This window comes from Oncorhynchus tshawytscha, linkage group LG27 (assembly GCF_018296145.1).
Source record: "Oncorhynchus tshawytscha isolate Ot180627B linkage group LG27, Otsh_v2.0, whole genome shotgun sequence".
NCBI lineage: Eukaryota > Metazoa > Chordata > Actinopteri > Salmoniformes > Salmonidae > Oncorhynchus > Oncorhynchus tshawytscha.
Window position 1 is genome coordinate 9,433,428 of NC_056455.1, and position 21,982 is coordinate 9,455,409.

At 48.4% G+C, this 21,982-nt stretch overlaps 1 protein-coding gene across 8 annotated transcripts in view; it reads right to left on the minus strand.

The window, feature by feature from the left end:
* Positions 1-376: 376 nt before the first annotated feature.
* Positions 377-21,982, minus strand: part of si:ch211-278a6.1 (SRC kinase signaling inhibitor 1) — a 69,990-nt gene continuing 48,384 nt past the window's right edge. For 7 of the 8 annotated variants that reach the window (XM_042307203.1, XM_042307206.1, XM_042307205.1 and 4 more), the window contains 12 exons: positions 21,962-21,982; positions 21,229-21,359; positions 20,166-20,313; positions 18,509-18,815; positions 17,793-18,069; positions 17,463-17,611; positions 17,153-17,302; positions 16,421-16,546; positions 15,739-15,819; positions 14,489-15,610; positions 12,332-12,463; positions 377-6,321 (listed from right to left, as the gene is read on the minus strand). The exon at positions 21,962-21,982 is cut by the window's right edge and continues 155 nt beyond it. In XM_042307203.1, the coding sequence (XP_042163137.1) occupies positions 6,319-6,321; positions 12,332-12,463; positions 14,489-15,610; positions 15,739-15,819; positions 16,421-16,546; positions 17,153-17,302; positions 17,463-17,611; positions 17,793-18,069; positions 18,509-18,815; positions 20,166-20,313; positions 21,229-21,359; positions 21,962-21,982 (2,647 nt within the window). In that variant the 3' untranslated portion in view covers positions 377-6,318. The remainder of the gene's footprint in view (positions 6,322-12,331; positions 12,464-14,488; positions 15,611-15,738; positions 15,820-16,420; positions 16,547-17,152; positions 17,303-17,462; positions 17,612-17,792; positions 18,070-18,508; positions 18,816-20,165; positions 20,314-21,228; positions 21,360-21,961) is intronic. The other variant, XM_042307209.1, reaches the window with a different exon arrangement.

Consider the following 21,982-nt stretch of genomic DNA (forward strand, 5'->3'; position numbering starts at 1 on the left):
GTTTTGTTTTTTAACCTTTATTTAACCAGGCAAGTCAGTTAAGAACACATTCTTATTTTCAATGACGGCCTGGGAACGGTGGGTTAACTGCCTGTTCAGGGGCAGAATGACAGATTTGTACCTTGTCAGCTCCAGTAGCAACCTTCCGGTTACTAGTCCAACGCTCTAACCACTAGGCTACGCTGCCGCCCCACGTGTTCACGTTATGCCTGTACATGAGACATCCTCCTAGCCCCAGGGAAGATGAACGGAGAGCCTTCCATACCCAGTTAACAATACTACAATGACCCATCCGAGGGCCGCCGTTGGACCTGTCGCAGGGCATAGAGAAGATCAACTTACTGTCTACGATAAAGCGAAACCCGGACTCCGACTGTACAAGAGAGCTGCACTTTATTAGACACACAACCACAGCAAGTATGTACAAAAGGAAGCAGGTTCAACTGCCGGTCTTCTCACAGAAAGGAAACAAAAAAAATCACATTTCTCACAGAATATCATGGCATCCACACTGATAAATGAGAATGTCCAGTATCAGTAGGTATTTATATTTATATAGATCTATTTTTTTTGTATTGTTCATTATGTCACACTACTCTACAAGTGGGAGATCAAAATTGGTGGTGTTTTCTGGTGAAGGTGCGTTGAAGCGTTCCGGATCGTTCTGGATGGTTGGGAACACTCCTCACTCTTAGCCATCATCACCGTTGCATCACTGAACACAGTAAGACTGAACATCGCCTGTGTCACAGAAAGATCCAAAGTAAAAAAAGGTCTGGCTCTCTACCGTTGTAAACCTTAGAAAAAGAGGTGTACCACTTCCATCTCGCTCTGTTTTTTAAGAAATCATGTAGACAACAACTGCACCACCGTGCGATTGCTTGACAATATTTCATGCATTGTTTTATAATATACCTTTGTGTCCATCTTTGAGTTAATAAATCATTATTTTGGACATAATATTTTGTTGCACTTTCTAGGAATTACTCCGTCTATTTACACATCGTTTTGTCTTGTTATCTTCTCGATGCCAAGATTTTGGAACATCCACACATTCATGTCAGAACCTCATACAGTACTGCACACACCACAGACAGCAGGTCAAATAATGCACATATGTCTCTTTCATTTATTTAAAACAGAACCAAACACGTCTCAATAGACAAAGATTATGATGACGAAGAAAAAGCTAACGCTCCATATCGATCCGCGTTACGGGCTCTTGGTTTGTCATTGACTTGTTCAATGCTGAGATCCTTCTCCGTTAATAACTTTGGGCCATACAGATGTAATTACCATCCTATCGTACCACCAGTAGAGGAGTTTCTAGTATGGGCTATTCATTTTAGTGGGATGCCTTCAGGAGGAACAGACAACCCCTCTCTTGTGAACAGTCCTTTCACGGTAGATCAATACAACCAATCAGAGCAGCAAGGTCATGTTGCATCATCATAGAAACGCCCACTTCACAGTGTTGTCTCTCATCTCTCTCTCTCGCTGATTCCCACCAGACTTCTCTCTAACATCACTGGAATCAGCCAAGGGTGAAGAACACATCAGTCAGGCATAAGGAGCGCTATGTAATACAAAGACTAGGACAGAGACTAGAAGAGGACTAAGTAAACCAACAGAAGTTCCAAAGAAAAGGCACGCCTCTAAGAACAGGTCTAGAAACAGCTCCCCTTACCTCAAAATGAATGTTAGCTAGTGGAGGCCTGGGAGCAGAAGTTGTACTGGACCAGCTCAGGGGCAACCTCTCCCTTAACATACCAGTAGTATGGGCCAGCAGGCCAACAAAAGAGGAAACTCACACAACTGTTAAAAATAGTGCTAATAAAAAGATCCCAGAATTAAAAATGAGCTCCACTGTATATTACATACCTGTCCTGTCTTCTATACAGATAAATATTTTCAAATCAATATAAAAATGTTCTGCTTATGAATAAATAATTTGCTAATGTGAAATACATTATCTCTCTCGAAGAATTGAAAAGGAAAGTCTGTACAAAATGCCTTACTCATATAAATCCCCAAAAGAGGATGATTTAAATTGTACATTATAATAATTTAATCCAGACCTATGTGTCACACTTTCTTCACAATTATATTAATATCATACACAAACATCTTCACGAAGATATATTCATATACATATGATTATTTTTTCATTTTAATTTCAAGTTTGCAATGAACTCTCTCTCTGATTGCCAGGGGCTTTCACTACGAGTGTCTCCACACTCTCCACCCTCCCTTCCTCATCCCCACTACCAATAAACCCCTCCAAGACTCAGCTATATTGAAATCTACTGTCCAATAACACTAGTGCTATAGTGACTCAAAAAAGCACTGTCACGCAGTCTTGGGGTTCTCATCTTGGACTTTCCTGTGTAAAAGCAGCGAAGTGTGAATACCTCCCTCCCTTCCTCCCCATCACCCTGCCAGACGCAAAAGCAGTGCTGGGAGTTATGGATTTGAGTGTGGAGCTGAACGAGTAAGTACATATGTTTCATTGGGCTTCACTTTATAGAACCTAGGGCTAGAGGCCTGCATTGCTACAGTGCAGCCAGTGTGAGGCTTAATTAACTTGCTGTGCCGTGAGCTTGCCGTTGTCTCGCTGACAGAACAGAGGGTGTGCTTATTGCAATGCCACGGCCACATTCTGACACGGCCACATTCTGACACACTATGCTGTGTGTGTGCTTGCGTGCGTGCGTGCGTGCGTGTGTGCGTGTGTGTGTGTGTGTGTGTGTGTGTGTGTGTGTGCGTGCGTGCGTGCGTGCGTGTGTGTGCGTGCCAATATGTACCCCTTTGTTCTGGTCTTTACAGCAATGTGTTGTCGGAGCCACTGATGAACAGTATCTTTGGTGGGTCTCCAATGAAACCAAAGTTCCAGAGGGTTCCAGCAGATAGGTCCAGTCTGTGCTCTCATGGGGAAATTGCGACATCGATCATTTTGTGCAATTAGAACAGCACCATGGCAGTCAGACATCAGGTCCAGAGGGAACCTCTTCCAAGAAGGGTTTGATTCATAGACACATCTCCCCCAAAGGACAGCACAGAAAGCAAGTTGCAAAAAATAAAAGCCTTCTTAAACTCAAAAGGGTGTCAAACAGTGACGTCCAGATAAACCTGTCTAACCAGCCCTTTTACACCAAATTAACTCAGTAGATAAGAGTTAAAGCACTTTGTTATTACACTAGCCTTCAAACATGAAAACCAATCTCCCCACCTCAAGCTCTCTGCACTTGACACCGGCCTCTTTCACAAGCAATTGTTTTCATCTCAATGCCACAAAAAAATGGATTTCACCGAACAATTGAAGAATGAACGAGGGCTACACACGGCCATAACCCCCTAGGTCGCCTTGGTGACGCATCACAGAAGAAAGAGAGCTTCAGAGTGTTTGCTGACGTAAGATTAACAGCAGGGAAACCATCGACACGTCTTTGATGAAAGTGTGTGTTTCTATCCTTATAACACTTCCAAGCTCTTAAGTCAGCTGTGAGGAATGGAGCCAGTGATCTGCTTAATAAGCACTCCGGTTTAAGGTTGCCGTCGTACATGAACCAAATTATTCTCCATAACATATATCACAGAACAAAAGCAGCCATTTCCAGTGGCAACCTTACCAACAGCTGTGGGCTAAGCCCGATTCTGTGTCGGGGGAGGTCCAGATAAACTCATTGCGTGTTTTATCTAGAGCAAATATTGAAAATACACACAGGCCAAAATGAAAGTCATTGTGCAACATGTCTTGTAAATAATCAGCTAAACAATAATCAGCTGGTCCACAACTCTGGTCCTTTCAACAGTGGCCCTTGTTTCTCTCTCTCGAACATTCTGTTCCTTTTAACCATTCAAATCGATTACTACCTAAAGGACGGCATTATCAAACCGGTGTGGGTTAATTCATGACCAGTGGTTCCACAGTCATGAAATCAAGAAATGGGCAATCTAGTCAACAGTTCTGAACAACTGGTCATGGAGGCTGTGCTTTTCATAAACAGTTTGGTGGATCTCCGTCTCACCGGCGTGTCCGAGACCGTGCGTGCATCTAACTGCTGTATGCCGGTGCCTGGTCACGTGAGTGTGTGTTGAGTTAAGAGTGTAATCACTGCAGCAGGGAACGCCAGTCCAAGGCAAAACCCGTCCACTGTGGATACGTCCTGATTGTCATACAACATTCATGTCTACACATTCTACAGTCCTTAACGATCAATTTCACTGTTTAAATATATTTGTGTTTTTCTTTTTTTCCCCTCTTCATGTACCAGCTCAGCCGTTAAATAACTGATCTACTGTAATATCACATTACTGTTCCTATAACGTGCTATTGTGGGCGATACAATTGTGCGCAGACTCTCAAACCAGAGGACCTCAACAAAAGCAGCTCCCTGGCCTTTTCTTCCATTGCCAAACTGCTGTGTTAATAGTGGGGCCATAGAGAACGAGGGTAAGAACGGAATCAGATGCCGGAGAGAAGCAGCCTTAAGCCACTCCAGGGATGTAGCATTAGATACACAGTGGAATGTACAGTCACATTGAATGGGAGCCGTTTCATTCATGTAAACTCTTTACAAAACAGGGAGAACTATTAGCACCAGTTTCGACTTCTACACAGGCGATGCGATAAGTCTGAAATAAAGAAACGAACAAACAGAAAACGGTCTCAGAATGGAAACCACCACCTTGGTTTAGCTTTGTTTTTCTCGACAGATTCACATTGTGCCAGGTGCTGGAATACGACTGCTATAGCTCTGAACACACACGACTACTGTACTGTACTCGTTGATTATTGCAACTCTACTCTGTATAATATAAGTCACAGTCTAGATATCACATCTACTCCACTTAAGTTCCATCCAGTAAGATTTGGCAAATGGTGTGATGACAAACTGAGAGTTCATAAAGTACTGGCACTGTTTTTCTGTCCACCCAGACCAGATCAGACCGGACCAGACCAGATCAGACCGGACCAGACTAGGCAGTGGGAGGGAAAGGAGGCCGAGGCCCATCTTTGAGCTCGTTCTCTGGGGGTCTTGGGAACAGTCAGTACTACTGAGTGGGAGAGCCAGAGAGGAACCACCATCAACTCTTGTACTGTATAATTATAGATATGTGAAGATTCTGGCTGCTGGACTGAGACCAAGGGCAGCAAAGTGACACTCAGAAAGTCAACTCTGGGGAACTCCCCACTGATATGTGTTGCTGCATATAACTCTTGGCATTGAGGGCAGGACTAGTGTGCTTGTTTTCCTCTTCATTTTTGGCATGTGATGGTGCTTTGATTGTGCTCCTCCTCTTCCTCCTCCTCCCATCCATCCTCTTGTACTTCACTGTGAGTTGCTAGGGGAGACAGGATTGAGTAGGGTCTTGCTGCCACGATCCTTGTAGCTGTTGGAGCCGGAGTGCTGCAGGCTGCGGCCGCTGGGCTTGAGCCCCACGGAGGAGAGGTTGAGGGAGGTCAGGGCGGTCGGGGAGGAGGGCGAGGAGGAGGTGGTGGAGGTGGGGGAGGAAGAGGAGGTGGTGGTTGAGGTGGTGGTGGAGTTGGAGGAGCGGCCGTTGGACAGGGGCAGGGAGGAGGCGCGCTGCTGCTCGCGGAGGAGGCGGTGTTGGCGGAAGGTGGAGGAGAGGAGCAGGGCCTCGGCGCTTAGGCTGGAGGCTGACAGGCTGGAGGCTGACAGGCTGGCCAGCAGGGCTTTGGCCTGGCTGGAGGAGGCTGTCAGGGAAGACAGCGCCCCCTCCTGGGGATACTTCCTCAGACCCGGGGCAAACACAGTCGAGGCCGAACTGGAGGAGGACAGGCGGCCGGAGAAACTGGCAGCTTTGGTGCCTGACAGGAGGGGCTCAATACTGCTGCTGCTGTTGTTCCCATGGGCCTACGGGTCAGACCCAGGGACAGACCAGGAACAGGAGGAACAGGAGGAGGAACATGGAGAATTGGGGAAAATTGTAAAGGTTTCAGGGGGAAAAGAGAAACGAAAACAGAGTACAGTCCTTTAGTTGGTAGTGGTCCCTGACAGCACCCTTCCATTCACACAGACATGCACACACACAAACATACAGAACACACACACAAACACACCAAGGGGAGAGTGGTAGATATCGTGTGCATTGTGGGGTCAATGTAGGACATGAGAGGGTACAGGAGTCAGAGACGGCTAATACCCATGTTAAGCCAACAGAGGGGAGGGGAGCTTAAGGGTATGGACTAGGAGTAGCAGGGGATGGGGGGTCAGATGCAGCTCTGTAGTCAGGTGGTTGGTGCTGAGGAGGAGTCTGGAGAGGACAGGCACGGGGCACAGGCTGGTCCCTCACTCACTGTGCAGGGTCAGAGGTCACAGAGGCGCAGGTGGAGGGGTGGGCCGGGTGGTACAGGATGGCCCAGGAGGATCACACAGGTGACAGGGTGGTGGGTGAGGTGGTGGTGGCACCCCAGGAACAGGTGGTGTAGAGAGGCACAGGCAGGGTGGGGTGAGGGAGGAGGGGTGAGAGGTGGGGTGTGAGGGAGGAGGGGTGAGATGAGAACAAGAGACAAACACAGGAAATTCAGGTTAGTATCAGCTGATGTTGATGCTAGCCAAGAGTGCCAAATACACAGAATGGGACATTACATCTTTTTTTTTGTATTATGATACCAACAGTCTGAAGTGAAAATGTAACAGAAGTGTACAGGGGTTACACTGCTGTTGTCCGTTACGGTTTTGACCGTTTTTTTAATGGACGTCCGAGTCATTAAAAATGCAAAACACATTAAATGAACAGCATCACGCATATTCCCCTTTGTGTGATGCTGGAGTACACCAGTAGATGGCGCTGTGTTGGCAGTGAGACATTGTGGTAGCGCTGTACACATTGTACAGTACAGGGGGTGTATTCTCTGTAAATGCAGTCTGCCAGCATTCAGTCTCTCTCATAGAGGATGGCTGGAGACGAGTGGCAGTGCCAGGGCATGGGCACAAGACAGGCAGTGCTAAACGCTAACAGAGCTATGCCAGAGCACGGGTGTGTGAGGGTCCCCTACTCTGTGATCAGTCCTACATCGGTGCCACTGGCTGATGACACCTGTCTAGACATCTGTGCTTGTGGCTGGGGGATGAGAGGAAGAGGAAGAGTCTGATGTGACTCTCCCAACTCTGTATCATCAGTCAGACAGACACTGGGAGAGAGCAATAACTCTGCATACCAGGTTTTATACCGAAGGTCATCGTTTATTTAGAGGTGACTTTGATTAAATCCAGGATAGCAAATCATTTGCTTTTGAATAACTCTCGTACATAGATATGTCAAAAGTTCTCTTCTACAATGTTCCCGACTAAAGGCAACCCGCTATTTCTGAGAGGTTTCTACTCTGCCCTGCATGTTGAGTGGTTGGAGGGTGTTAGTGTGGAGACAGAGGGGATTCGGTCTGTGTGGTTGGTTGGACAGCAGGTGCGTGTTGTGTGGCCTGTGAGGCTTTAACCTGCTGTGTTGGCTGGTGCTGCAGTAACTCTGGCGCTGCTGTCTGCCCCGAGGAAGAGGGGCTGTTCCTGCTGCCTGAGGACACAATCTCTCTCAAGCCTGGCCACCGCAACATTTATTCCGCTCTGTTAGTGCAGTAAGATAGCCTCCTCTCATCTCCGGAAGCTCAGAGCTGCCTGCCAAAAGACTGTGTCGTGGGACTGGCCTTTACCGCCCCCTGCTTGACTAGCCTGCTTCCCAGCCAGAAGTAATAAGAAGCGAAATGGGAAATGGAAATCGAGGATTGTGGTATGAAAATGATTCACATTGTCGTGTCTTCCTTGATATACGCCAAAGGCCGACGGAGCGAAATGGTGGCTTTGAACTGTCTGTTCTTATAACAGCTCAGTGATTTAAAAAAAATCCTCTCGTGCCTGGAACGCTCTGACGTCTCCTGGTACTGTAGCAGTGCATAACAACAAGCGCAGGCAAAACGGCACTGAGTATCATCTCACAATGCACCGTTCGATCTCCCACACACACAGACATACAGATAACACACAGACAAACAGATAACACACAGTACAGACAGATAACACAAATATAAAAACTTTCGCACCACCGATAACGTCAATTCATAACACCACTGAGGACATAAGCAGAAAAGAGACAAACAGAGAAAAGATAGGAAAATGAAAGGAAAGAGTGATGACCAGAGAGAGAGGAGGTCAGTGTAGGAGTTTGGGGTGAGGGGTCATCTCTGGGGAGGAGAGAAGAGATCTCTTCACCTTCAGCAGTGGCTCCAGTAGAGAGGACACCCATGGTGGGCATGTCTGGGTGGGTGTCAGTCAAAACAACAGCATCAGTAGGGAGTGGGGCTACTAATTTACAACTCTATGGGAGGGGGACAACTAACGTACAACTCTATAGGAGTGGGGCTACTAACTTACAACTCTATAGGAGTGGGAAAACTAACTTACAACTCTATGGGAGAGGGACAACTAACTTACAACTCTATAGGAGTGGGGAAACTAACTTAAAACTCTATAGGAGTGGGGAAACTAACTTACAACTCTATAGGAGTGGGTAAACTAACTTACAACTCTATAGCAGTGGGGAAACTAACTTACAACTCCATAGGAGTGGGGAAACTAACTTACAACTCTATAGGAGTGGGGAAACTAACTTACAACTCTATAGGAGTGGGGAAACTAACTTACAACTCTATAGGAGTGGGGAAACTAACTTGCAACTCTATGAGAGTGGGGCTACTAACTTACAACTCTATAGGAGTGGGGCTACTAACTTACAACTCTATAGGAGTGGGGAAACTAATTTACAACTCTATAGGAGTGGGGAAACTAACTTACAACTCTATGGGAGTGGGGCTACTAACTTACAACTCTATAGGAGTGGGGAAACTAACTTACAACTCTATAGGAGTGGGGTTACTAACTTACAACTCTATAGGAGTGGGGAAACTAACTTACAACTCTATAGGAGTGGGGTTACTAACTTACAACTCTATAGGAGTGGGGTTACTAACTTACAACTCTATAGGAGTGGGGAAACTAACTTACAACTCTATGAGAGTGGGGAAACTAACTTACAACTCTATAGGAATGGGGAAACTAACTTACAACTCTATAGGAGTGGGGAAACTAACTTACAACTCTATGAGAGTAGGGAAACTAACTTACAACTCTATAGGAGTGGGGAAACTAACTTGCAACTCTATGAGAGTGGAGAAACTAACTTGCAACTCTATGAGAGTGGGGAAACAAACTTACAACTCTATAGGAGTGGGGTTACTAACTTACAACTCTATAGGAGTGGGGTTACTAACTTACAACTCTATAGGAGTGGGGAAACTAACTTACAACTCTATAGGAGTGGGGCTACTAACTTACAACTCTATAGGAGTGGGGAAACTAACTTACAACTCTATGGGAGGGGGACAACTAACTTACAACTCTATGGGAGGGGGACAACTAACTTACAACTCTATGAGAGTGGGGAAACTAACTTACAACTCTATAGGAGTGGGGAAACTAACTTACAACTCTATAGGAGTGGGGAAACTAACTTACAACTCTATAGGAGTGGGGAAACTAACTTAAAACTCTATAGGAGTGGGGAAACTAACTTACAACTCTATAGGAGTGGGGAAACTAACTTACAACTCTATAGCAGTGGGGAAACTAACTTACAACTCCATAGGAGTGGGGAAACTAACTTACAACTCTATAGGAGTGGGGAAACTAACTTACAACTCTATAGGAGTGGGGAAACTAACTTACAACTCTATAGGAGTGGGGCTACTAACTTACAACTCTATAGGAGTGGGGAAACAAACTTACAACTCTATAGGAGTGGGGAAACTAACTTACAACTCTATAGGAGTGGGGAAACAAACTTACAACTCTATAGGAGGGGGCTACTAACTTACAACTCTATAGGAGGGGGAAACTAACTTACAACTCTATAGGAGTGGGGAAACTAACTTACAACTCTATAGGAGGGGGAAACAAACTTACAACTCTATAGGAGTGGGGAAACAAACTTACAACTCTATAGGAGTGGGGAAACTAACTTACAACTCTATAGGAGTGGGGAAACAAACTTACAACTCTATAGGAGTGGGGAAACTAACTTACAACTCTATAGGAGTGGGGAAACAAACTTACAACTCTATAGGAGTGGGGAAACAAACTTACAACTCTATAGGAGTGGGGAAACTAACTTACAACTCTATAGGAGTGGGGAAACAAACTTACAACTCTATAGGAGTGGGGCTACTAACTCAACTCTATAGGAGTGGGGAAACTAACTTACAACTCTATAGGAGTGGGGAAACTAACTTACAACTCTATAGGAGTGGGGAAACTAACTTACAACTCTATAGGAGTGGGGAAACAAACTTACAACTCTATAGGAGTGGGGCTACTAACTTACAACTCTATAGGAGTGGGGAAACAAACTTACAACTCTATAGGAGTGGGGCTAAACTTACAACTCTATGACAAAACTAACTTACAACTCTATGGGAGTGGGGAAACTAACTTACAACTCTATAGGAGTGGGGAAACTAACTTACAACTCTATAGGAGTGGGGAAACTAACTTACAACTCTATAGGAGTGGGGAAACTAACTTACAACTCTATAGGAGTGGGGAAACTAACTTACAACTCTATAGGAGTGGGGAAACTAACTTACAACTCTATAGGAGTGGGGCTACTAACTTACAACTCTATAGGAGTGGGGAAACAAACTTACAACTCTATAGGAGTGGGGAAACTAACTTACAACTCCATAGGAGTGGGGAAACAAACTTACAACTCTATAGGAGTGGGGAAACTAACTTACAACTCTATAGGAGTGTTGAAAGTAGGGGGGGGGGCACCTTAAAGCTCTATGGGTCAATTAAAATGGTGGGTGGATGGGCATCTGACAGTGTTGAGGTGGGGTAATGAGAGAAGACAGACATCCATTGCATGTTATGCCAATACAAACAGCCTGCTGTCAGTCATTGAGTAGTGGGGAGATTGACTTCCTCGACTGAAGTAATATGTTGATTCAAAATGCTCTGAAATGGGTTTAGTAATGTCTTTGTTACTGTTGTTGTTGGCGTTATCTTAACTTATGTCTTGGTGCCGACTCTGAGAGAGATTGTTTTGAACATCTTTCCTTCTTTGGGCGAGGGGATAGTGTTTTCACACAGCCTGTTTTCAATGTAATTGTTTGCAACAGTCTGTGGACAAAGAGAGCACGCTGAGATCCTGTGTCCTCATACTGAAATAATGGGATTCATTTTCCTCTCAGTGGGCTAGAAGGAGGCCGCTCCACCCCTACAGCTTTCCAGAAACAGGGAAGCAGAGGGAGGGAACAAGAGACACAGGGGGAGAGAGAGAAAGATAAAGGTGGGGAAAGAGAGACACACAGGGGGAGAGAGAGGAAGACAGAGGTGGGGAAAGAGAGATAGCAAAATTGAGAGAACAGGGAATAATAGGGATGAAAAAGATTGGGCAGTAAGGAAGGAGTGAGTGAATAAAACAGGAAGAGAGAGAAAGCGAGCGAGAGCTGAAGGGAGCACACTGGGGGAAGCATTGTGCTCTTCATATTGAATAATCAGTGATTGCACTGACACAACTGGCTACTGATTAGCCTCAGCCTACATTGGGAGACAAGGGAATTAGAGATTCCTCCCCTGTTTACCTATACAGCTACTAGTCAGCCCAGTCTCATAACACACTGTGTACGTGTGTATACATTCTCACACGTGTTTTTTCTCTATCTCTCACACACACACACACACACACACACACACACACACACACACACACACACACACACACACACACACACACACACACACACCCTCTCTCTCCACATGAATGACTCCCTCTCTGAATTCCCAATCAAAGTATTTTTAGCGTGGAGAGGAGGTTTAGGTGCTCCGGTATTTTTCAAGTAACATTGACATTAAAGCTTATTTCATTGACATGACTCCTGCCTGCACTAGAGAAGAAAGTTCTCTCTCAGCTCGACTTTGTTCTGACACGGCTGAACAGTTCCATTTCCCCGTCTCCCCTGGGTCCCCTTGCATCTCCCAATTTATAACGCAACATCCTTCAAAACCTTCAGGTGCCCTGGTGCACTACACTATCTATTCCATACACTATCTATATCCCCTTTATCAAACAAGACCCTAGTAGTACTATTGGCTCTGGCTAAAACATCGACGGTCTATGGATTAAGAAGTCACACCAAGATATGGCGGTACACTAGTACAACAGTGGAATAGGCTACCTTGTGCAGAAGATGGAGGTGTGGGGTCAGTTAGGTAGGGGCAGTCAGTAGTAGATGATCAGTCTCACTAGAATACAGTACCTGCTGCTGGCCCTTGAGGAAGTCTTCCCTCTTGCCAGTTTTGGTCTTCTCTGTGCTGCTCTGCTGCAGGTGCTTCAGTCTGGAGGCAGCCGAGGAGTGGACTTTACCCACAGCTGAAGAGCTGTTGCCTCCCTGGAGAAGGAGACAAGGAGAGGAGAAGAGGGGAGAGATGTGAGTATTAGTGTCACAGAGCACGAACAGATTTACATTTAATTCCTTTTAATCAGACATAAACCAAACTCAATAGAAGCTCTCACCCAGTACCCCCGCCGGCTGCTGAAAACCCTAAGATCAGGGTCCTCACTCTAGCCCTCGCTGAAACACCTCCCTGCTATCCGCCCCACTGACTTTCACTACATCATTACACACTGGCTGCAGAAGATCTGACAAACAGGTGAATATGGAAATGGAAAATTCAAAGTGGTGTGTGCGTAGCGTGGCTGCACCAGGGGCTCCATCATATGATGTAGTCGGCTCAACCATTTTCTCTGCCTCTAATATGCAAAAAGCAAATGCGCACTCACTCACTCCAACACGCGCACATCCTATCTACTCCCCAACCCCCTCCACACGCGCACATCCTATCTACTCCCCAACCCCCTCCACACACGCCGCACATCCTATCTACTCCCCCCCTCCACACCCCCCTCCACACACGCCGCACATCCTATCTACTCCCCAACCCCTCCAACCCCATCCTATCTCCCCCAACACACACGCACATCCTATCTACTCCCCACACCCATCCTATCTACTCCCCAACCCCCCACACACGCACATCCTATCTACTCCCCAACCCCCACACACGCACATCCTATCTACTCCCCAACCCCCACACACGCACATCCTACACAACCCCCTACACACGCGCACATCCTATCTACTCCCCAACCCCCTCCACACACGCACATTGGCTAAGAGGAAAGGCAGTGCATTTGATTACAGGAGACAGAGCGCCCAGTACGGTATGCTAATATGAATCATTCAGGGGTAGAGCAGGGAACCTGGGTGAAGGATCTGATTGGCCTAATGAGACCCAGTTATAGGCAGTGGTGGTTACAGTACTGAGAGTGATGCAACAAGGCGTGAAAACGCTGCAACTCCACATCAACCCCACGTTAAGCCCACGGGACCTGTTTCTCCAGCTGAACGGCCGAGAGGAGAAACAGTCCCTGACAGTCAGCCCCACTGTAGCTTGGCACTCCACTGCAGTTGGACTGAATGAAAGTCCATGTACACACTGAGACAACATGGTGGTCCATGATACAGTCTACCTCTTCACCTCTCTGTCTCTAAGCCTATCTATCAGCATTACTCAACCATGTACTTCATTTTGGGAGCTTTACAAGGAGCGTTGACCCTAAAGGTGAAATGACAAACTCCGACTCCCAGCATGCAATGAGCCCTCCGAGGTCTGGTCTGCCCTATGCTAATGATTTACTATGGGATAATGAAAACAACAGTGTGTGTCTGTATTCAGTTTCAGGCCAATTTGTAAACAAGTCTCGACATTTCGTTTGTCGATAAGCCGAAAGAAAGTTCAAGGTAAAGCCATAATAGTTGATGATGCAGGTAACTGGTAATTGATTACAGAGACGAGAGAAGCAGCAAAGGACAAAGACAAGACAAAGATGTGAAGAGAGGGGGGGGGGAATAAAGGAGAGAAAGAGAAACGACAGTTTATTGCAGCAGAGATTGGACTTGCCCTGGTTTACAGAGTAGAAACAGAAGATCAATGAAAAAGACAATGAGCAACCCGTCTCCAAGTCGACAGTAGCACCACATAACTAATCAAAGTACAGAGAAGGAGAGCATCTGCCGCAGGCCCCCTTTGAGTTGAACAGATTTAAGATTTAAAGCCTTTGGACTGCCAAAATCTACCCGTTTTCACAGGGAGCAGACGACAGATTACTCCTATGTGGGAATTGGCAGGTTGAGAGGTTCAACGGAGGTGTGAGGTATAACTCCATGTGAGGTTGGTAATTTATGTGCTGTCAGATTCCCTCTGAAGTCAATAGGAGGAAGACAAGATAAAGCCTCAGCTTCAGCAGAAACAGCAACCCCAACACTTAAAGCCAAAAAGACAGAAGAGGATAGAGAGAAGTGAGTGCATGCCCTCTAAAGAGCAGAGTCTATGCAGGGGTGCACGTTATAGACCTTGGTCATCGTGGCAGGAGTGTAGGAGGGTTTGGGCTTGGGTGGGACTGGGGGCTTCTTGGTCTCTGGGGTGCTGGTGCCAGGCATCTGGGCTGGGTCTGGAGCCTCTGACAAGGCAGTGTCAGTGGGGGGTGTGGGGGGGGGGAGGTGCACTGTGGTGGGGTGGCCACTGAGCTCCAGCAGGGTGTTCTCCAGCTCGCGGATGGTTTCATCCAGGCTGTCCAGCCTCCTGTAGGTGCTGCTCCTAATGTCCTCTCCCTGCTTCCAGGGGTTCGGTCCCTGTTCTTCCCTGGCCTGGCTCTCCTCACACCCTGCAGACCCATTGGGTTTCACTGCTGCTTCTGCAGAGTCCTGATTGGGCTCCGGAAGGGTGGCAAGAATACTCTTTATTCCATTGCTGTGAGGGAGTGTCAGGTTCCTGGCCCCTGTCTCCACCCCTCTCCTCAGAACCTCTCTCAGAGAGTCCTGCTGCTCAGTGGAGAGAGTTATCCTGGAGCCCAGGGTACTGGGGCTGCTGCTCAGGCTGCTGTGAGAAGATCCTGCTCTAGGCTTGGGGACCACATTGGATGACCTTGTGTCCTCCTCGCTGCCCAGCAGTAACTGCAGCTTCCTGTAGGCCTCTCTGACCGTCATAATCTCCCTGAAGAATACCAGTAGTGGAGCCCCACACAGACGGGTTTCAGTGCTTCCCTCTGAAGGCTGAGGTGGGATGGTGAGTGTCTGTAGAGCCTCTCCCCAGGTCTTGCTGAGCTTCTGAGCCTCCGAGTGTGACATCACCATCACCCCCAGCTCAGTCAGCACCAAGGACAGCTCTTCTCTCTCCTCCCTCTCTTCCTCCTTCTCAAAGGACTCCAGGATTCTCAGCTCCCTCCGCCGAGAGAGCTTCCTCTGGGGCTGGCTGACGGGATCCTTCCCCTTAGACACCTCATGGATCTTGGGGGCTGTCTGGGGAGGAGCAGTCTGGCTCCTCTGGGACTGGTCCACTGTTGGGGACATCTGATGGTCCTGTGTCAAGTCTCTGACAAAGCCTTCTGAGGGAGAGGGTGAAACTGACACGCACTCTGTCGGCACGATCCGGGGGACAGGAGAGAAGGACGGACCAGGAAGGGCCGTGCTCTGTGCCTGTTAAACAGAATGGGTGAATAGAATTAATATTCCAACATACATTCAATAAGATAAAATAGGATTGTTTTCTAAACAGTGTGATGGTAATTGACTGGTTCTAAAATACTTCTCATTAAGGCACTAACCTGTGAGTGTGATGCCAGTATGCATTCTGAGCTGCCCTGCTTCCACTGTAGGCCAGAGCAGTCCAACGATGTTCTAGACAGCTGGTAGACAGTTTAGAGTTTCACAACTGTACACACACACACACACACACACACAAACACACACGCACACGCACACGCACTTCAGAGCACTGCAACCAACACAGAGAGAGACTAGTCACTGGAGTGTTTGTGTGTAAGGAAGAGTGATCACTCCATCAGGGAGTGAGTGGTGTGTTGGTATAGGGTGTGTGTGTCGTCTGGAGACAGTGTGTTTTGGGGTGTGTGCTGGTAGTGTAGAACAAGGGGGAGTGCTGGACCAAAGGGCTGCATTTAAAACAATAGTACAAACTCCTTTATTTTCCCTACAGCACCAAGCAGAATAGGGTCAGTGTACATTCTGTGTGCTGGTGACCAGCTGCTGTGTTTGACAGGAGACCCTGTGGAGAGCACTCTGCAGGTAGAGATAAAAGGTGAGGATGGGACTGTGTACTCTGGGAGGGGTGTAGAGATCAGGGATGGAACATGGGTGTGTGTATTTGAGGGAGGGGGTAGAGGGGTGAAAGTGTTAGTTCGAGGAGGAAGGAGGGCGAGGAGGAAGGTGAGGGCAGGCTCAGGAAGCAGCAGTCCACACAAGCCCTCGCGAGGTCAGGGAGGGCGTTACCTTGGTGCACGGGGCCCCTGGGGGCCATAGGTCGAGGCTGGAGGGGGGCACGCTGGTCCTGCTGCGGGGGCACTGGGCAGGGACAGGGGAGGGGGTGGCTGAGCCTGAGGGGGCTCTCTGAAACAGCTGGCCGGGGGAAGGGTAGGAGGGAGGGGAGGGGACAGTTGAAGTAATGTAAATAATGGTTAAATTAGGATAAGTTATCCATAATATCAAGATCAATTATCATAACTGGGCTATCAAAAATTACAGTGACATTTTTTATAATCAGTCCAATTTATTGTTTCACTATGTGGCCAGCAGGGCATACGAAAGACAAACACACAACTCAATGCTTCATTTGGGTCCACGTGGCCAAGCTGGGTTGGTCTGTGAGCTCTGGGTGACATGCTGTGTGTGTGTGACTAAGCTGTGTGATCAGCAGTAATCTGGGCCCACAGTGAATGGACTCTCTGGCCCAGTGTGTAGGCCTGGGGTGTGGAGGACATATGGCACCTGCTGCTTTGACCTGACCATGCTCTCTAACACACCAAGCAGCCAGCTAATGAGGCCTACAGCAGTTGTGAGTGTGTGTCTGTGTGTGTGTGTAGCTACAAGGAAGTGTCGTTTTTCAGTGACATTTCCCATTCCCTGCACCCTTACCTAAAATCCTTCAGGGACCACTTCTATGAATACTATATCAACTCTGCAAACACTATTAATCCACTATTTCCGAAGCTGGTATACCAGTACCTCCAGTTCAGCAGCGATCATGTCCTCCTCTCCCTCCTCCTTGTCTCCAGAGGCGATTGTGGGAGGGGTGGACGCAGGACGTGGGTTTTCAGACACTGTCCGTCGCAGCTTCACATGGGGCTTCTGTGCTTCTGCCTCCTCCGCCTCCGACTTTTACACACATACATAGTGGAGATCAGAAACTAGGCAGGATGTGTGTGTGTGTGTGTGTGTGTGTGTGTGTGTGTGTGTGTGTGTGTGTGTGTGTGTGTGTGTGTGTGTGTGTGTGTGTGTGTGTGTGAATATACATCCATGCCTCATGCTCTGTCACCTTCATGTTCTTGCCGGGGATAAGGGTCTCTCCGCTGCGGGTGATCAGTCCAGCCGGGGATGATGGGAAGCTGCGTCGAGGTGGTGGGGGAGGGGGCGACTTCGAGGGCTTCTCTGTACGATAGCGAGTCACTGTCAACTGCTCTGCATCTGTGGCAGGCAGGGCAGTACCATGGGCACCCGTTAGAGAACCAGACACAATACATTCATACTGGCACCACAGCCAACCCTGACACATTCAGGAGCTGAGTATGTGACAAAACACTGCTGTACATCAAAACTGGTCTACTGTTACCTCTGTTGGGTAAGGAGAGATCTGATGTATCCTTACCAGAACCACGTCTGGAGCCAGGTTCCTTCCCCGAGAGCTTGTGTGTGGCGTGCTGGGGCTTGGCAGGGCGGTGATCTGGGGTCCCTCCCCCACTCTGGGGGGTCTGAGACTGGGAGGGTGTGTTGGAGGAGGGCTTGTTGATCTGCTTGGCGGCAAAGTCCAGGTCTGGGATGGCCTTCATCAGCTCAGCCTGGGTCTCCTCCAGCAGACGGTTGATGTCTTGAGCACTGTACTGGGTCAGACTGGCCCGCTTCTCCTCCCAGTCCCTCTCTGCTGCCTGGGGAGGGGGAACCATAGAGAGATATAGCACAGTGAGGATTATTGTATTCACACACAGACACACACACACACACACACTCACACACACTCACACACACTCACCACAGGAGGTTGGTGGCACCTTAATTGGGGAGGACGGTCTTGTGGTAATGACTGGAGTGGAATCAGTGGAATGGTATCAAACACATCAAACATGTGTCTCTGTGTGTTTGATACCATTCCATTCGCTCCGTTTCAGCTCTTATTATGAGCCGTCCTCCCCTCAGCAGAATCCACTGACACTCACTCACACATGTGCAGACATCCACACTTGTAGACTCACTCATGCCTACGCACACTCTCCTCCAAAACCTATACATACTGTATCATCATACCAATGCTAGACCAGGACAACTACAGACTAAACACTAGAATGGAGTAACAGAAGGGTTCCTTACCAGTCGAACCTCCACAGACACAGCCTTATCAGCAGCAGCGCGGTTGGCCAGTTCTTCCAGGGCCCGGCCCTTGTGAGGCACAGGGGGATGAGTGTCCCTGTGAGGGCCAGAGGACGGGTGGCTGTGTCCATGACCGTGACTGTGGCTGGAGTGGGGGCTCCAGTTAGACAGGCTGCTGCCTCCCCTCAGGTCACTGAGGTTGAGAGGGGGGCTGGTGGGCATGTCAAAGTCAGAACTCTTACGGAAGTCCTCACTGCTGTGCTTGGGGAAGTCCTCCTGCTTCTTCCACACGCCCTCGTTCACTTGCCTGACCACACAAACACAGTGTCAGGCGATGCCAGTAACGTCTGTATATCGGCCAGTATGTGTTCAGTGCTGGTGGGCTGTGGCTAGACAATGCAGACTCTTGAGTTACACATCGTTCAGGTACCTGTGATGTTGGATCGGTGTCGATGTTTCAATGGCGGTCAGTGTGTTGGGTCGTACCTGCATAGAGAGGTCAGTGTGTTGGGTCGTACCTGCGTAGAGAGGTCAGTGTGTTGGGTCGTACCTGCGCATGGCGGTCAGTGTGTTGGGTCGTACCTGCGCATGGCGGTCAGTGTGTTGGGTCGTACCTGCGCATGGCGGTCAGTGTGTTGGGTCGTACCTGCGTAGAGAGGTCAGTGTGTTGGGTCGTACCTGCGTAGAGAGGTCAGTGTGTTGGGTCGTACCTGCGCATGGCGGTCAGTGTGTTGGGTCGTACCTGCGCATGGTGGTCAGTGTGTTGGGTCATACCTGCGCATGGTGGTCAGTGTGTTGGGTCGTACCTGCGCATGGCGGTCAGTGTGTTGGGTCGTAGCTGCGCATGGCGGTCAGTGTGTTGGGTCGTACCTGCGCATGGTGGTCAGTGTGTTGGGTCATACCTGCGCATGGTGGTCAGTGTGTTGGGTCGTACCTGCGCATGGTGGTCAGTGTGTTGGGTCGTACCTGCGCATGGTGGTCAGTGTGTTGGGTTGTACCTGCACATGGTGGTCAGTGTGTTGGGTCGTACCTGCGTAGAGAGGTTAGTGTGTTGGGTTGTACCTGCGCGTGGTGGTCAGTGTGTTGGGTCGTACCTGCGCATGGTGGTCAGTGTGTTGGGTTGTACCTGTGCATGGTGGTCAGTGTGTTGGGTCGTACCTGTGCATGGTGGTCAGTGTGTTGGGTTGTACCTGCGCATGGTGGTCAGTGTGTTGGGTTGTACCCAGCGCATGGTGGTCAGTGTGTTGGGTTGTACCTGTGCATGGTGGTCAGTGTGTTGGGTTGTACCTGCGCATGGTGGTCAGTGTGTTGGGTTGTACCTGCGCATGGTGGTCAGTGTGTTGGGTCGTACCTGCGCATGGTGGTCAGTGTGTTGGGTCGTACCTGCGCATGGTGGTCAGTGTGTTGGGTCGTACCTGCGCATGGTGGTCAGTGTGTTGGGTTGTACCTGCGCATGGTGGTCAGTGTTTTGGGTCGTACCTGCGCATGGCGGTCAGTGTGTTGGGTCGTACCTGCGCATGGTGGTCAGTGTTTTGGGTCGTACCTGCGCATGGCGGTCAGTGTGTTGGGTCGTACCTGCGTAGAGAGGTTAGTGTGTTGGGTCATACCTGCACATGGTGGTCAGTGTGTTGGGTTGTATCAGTGTGTTGGGTCGTACCTGCGCATAGTGGTCAGTGTGTCAGTGACGCTCTTGCAGCGTTTCAGCAGGGCGTCCAGTCTGTGTGGCTCCTCCTTCAGGAACTTGACGGCTTCCACCTCCACCCTCAACACCACCCGCATCTTACTCTGCAGACTGGGGAACTGGTCTGGAGGGGGACAGGGAGAGAGAGGGGACACTACATCTTACTCTGCGGACTGGGGAACTGGTCTGGAGGGGGACAGGGAGAGAGAGGGGACACTACATCTTACTCTGCAGACTGGGGAACTGGTCTGGAGGGGGACAGGGAGAGAGAGGGGACACTACATCTTACTCTGCAGACTGGGGAACTGGTCTGGAGGGGGACAGGGAGAGAGAGGGGACACTACATATTAACATCTCATGAGTTGCAACGGGAGTCTGATTCTGAGAGTGGTGATTGTGATGTCTGGATGTTTGAGACTGATGTGTGTCTGTGATTGACATTCTAAGTCAGTGCCTACAGTGTGATGAGTGTATCAGACAAGGTGAGTGTGTCTGTGAGTGGTCAGTGTATGAGACCAGGTGAGTGTGTCTGTGAGTGATCAGTGTATCAGACCATGTGAGTGTGTCTGTGAGTGATCAGTGTATGAGACCATGTCAGTGTGTCGGTGAGTGATCAGTGTATGAGACCATGTCAGTGTGTCTGTGAGTGAGCAGTGTATGAGACCATGTCAATGTGTCGGTGAGTGATCAGTGTATGAGATCATGTCAGTGTGTATGTGAGTGATCAGTGTATCAGACCGTGTGAGTGTGTCTGTGAGTGATCAGTGTATCAGACCCACAGGAGGTTGGTGTCCTCTTAATTGGGGAGAACATGCTCGTGGTAATGGCTGGAACGGAATTAGTGGAATGGTATCAAATACATCAAACACATGGTTGCCAGGTGTTTGATGTCATTCCATTTGCTCCGTTCCGGCCATTATTACGAGCTGTTAACAGCCTCCTGTGGTCAGACCCTGTCCGTGTGTCTGTGATGAGTGATCAGTGTATCAGACCGTGTCAGTGTGTCTGTGAGTGATCAGTGTATCAGGGAGTAACTTACTCTTGAGCTCTGTGAGTGTCTCTCCTAGTTTCCTCAGAAGTGAGGCCTTCTCCTCCAGCTCCTGAACCGTCACCAGTTTGTGATTGACAGACGAACCCTTCTGGATATCCTCCACTGACTTCTCCAGGTCACTGGAGAGACAACACAGGAGAGACATGTCAACACAAGGCCTTCACAGTTAACATGAAAACGTTTGTGTTATGAGGACTGTAATGTTCTACTGAGAATGGCCACACAACTGTGGTGTGTGTGTCGAAGCGAGAGAACCACAAGACTGATGGTGAGACATACACACAGTCTGGACACACACTCGAATGCTGGCACACACACACACACACACACACACAGGCTGACGAAGCAAAACTACTAATGAAAATCCAACTTAATGATGTCAAGTAAATCAGCCTGAAGCCATATGGCCAATCAAAATGGTATGAATATTTAAATGAAATAAAATGGCTGTTAGCAACGGTTAATAACAAGCCTAGATTAACAGCGATGATCTAACGAGGCAAATGATTCATTCAACACTGTCCACTCATATAAAGTTACACACTCTTTGCTAAACCTGGCAGTGTCTGGGTAATGCATGGGGATTGTTTGTGTTAACAGTAGGACGGCCTGTATTACTGCCTTAGTACAACCATATGAATCAGTCAGTCAGTCAGTTAAACAGTCATTCAACAAACGGATCTTAATGAAGGAATGATTCCGTGACCAGGTGAGTACTGACTGGAGCTGCTGGATGATAAAC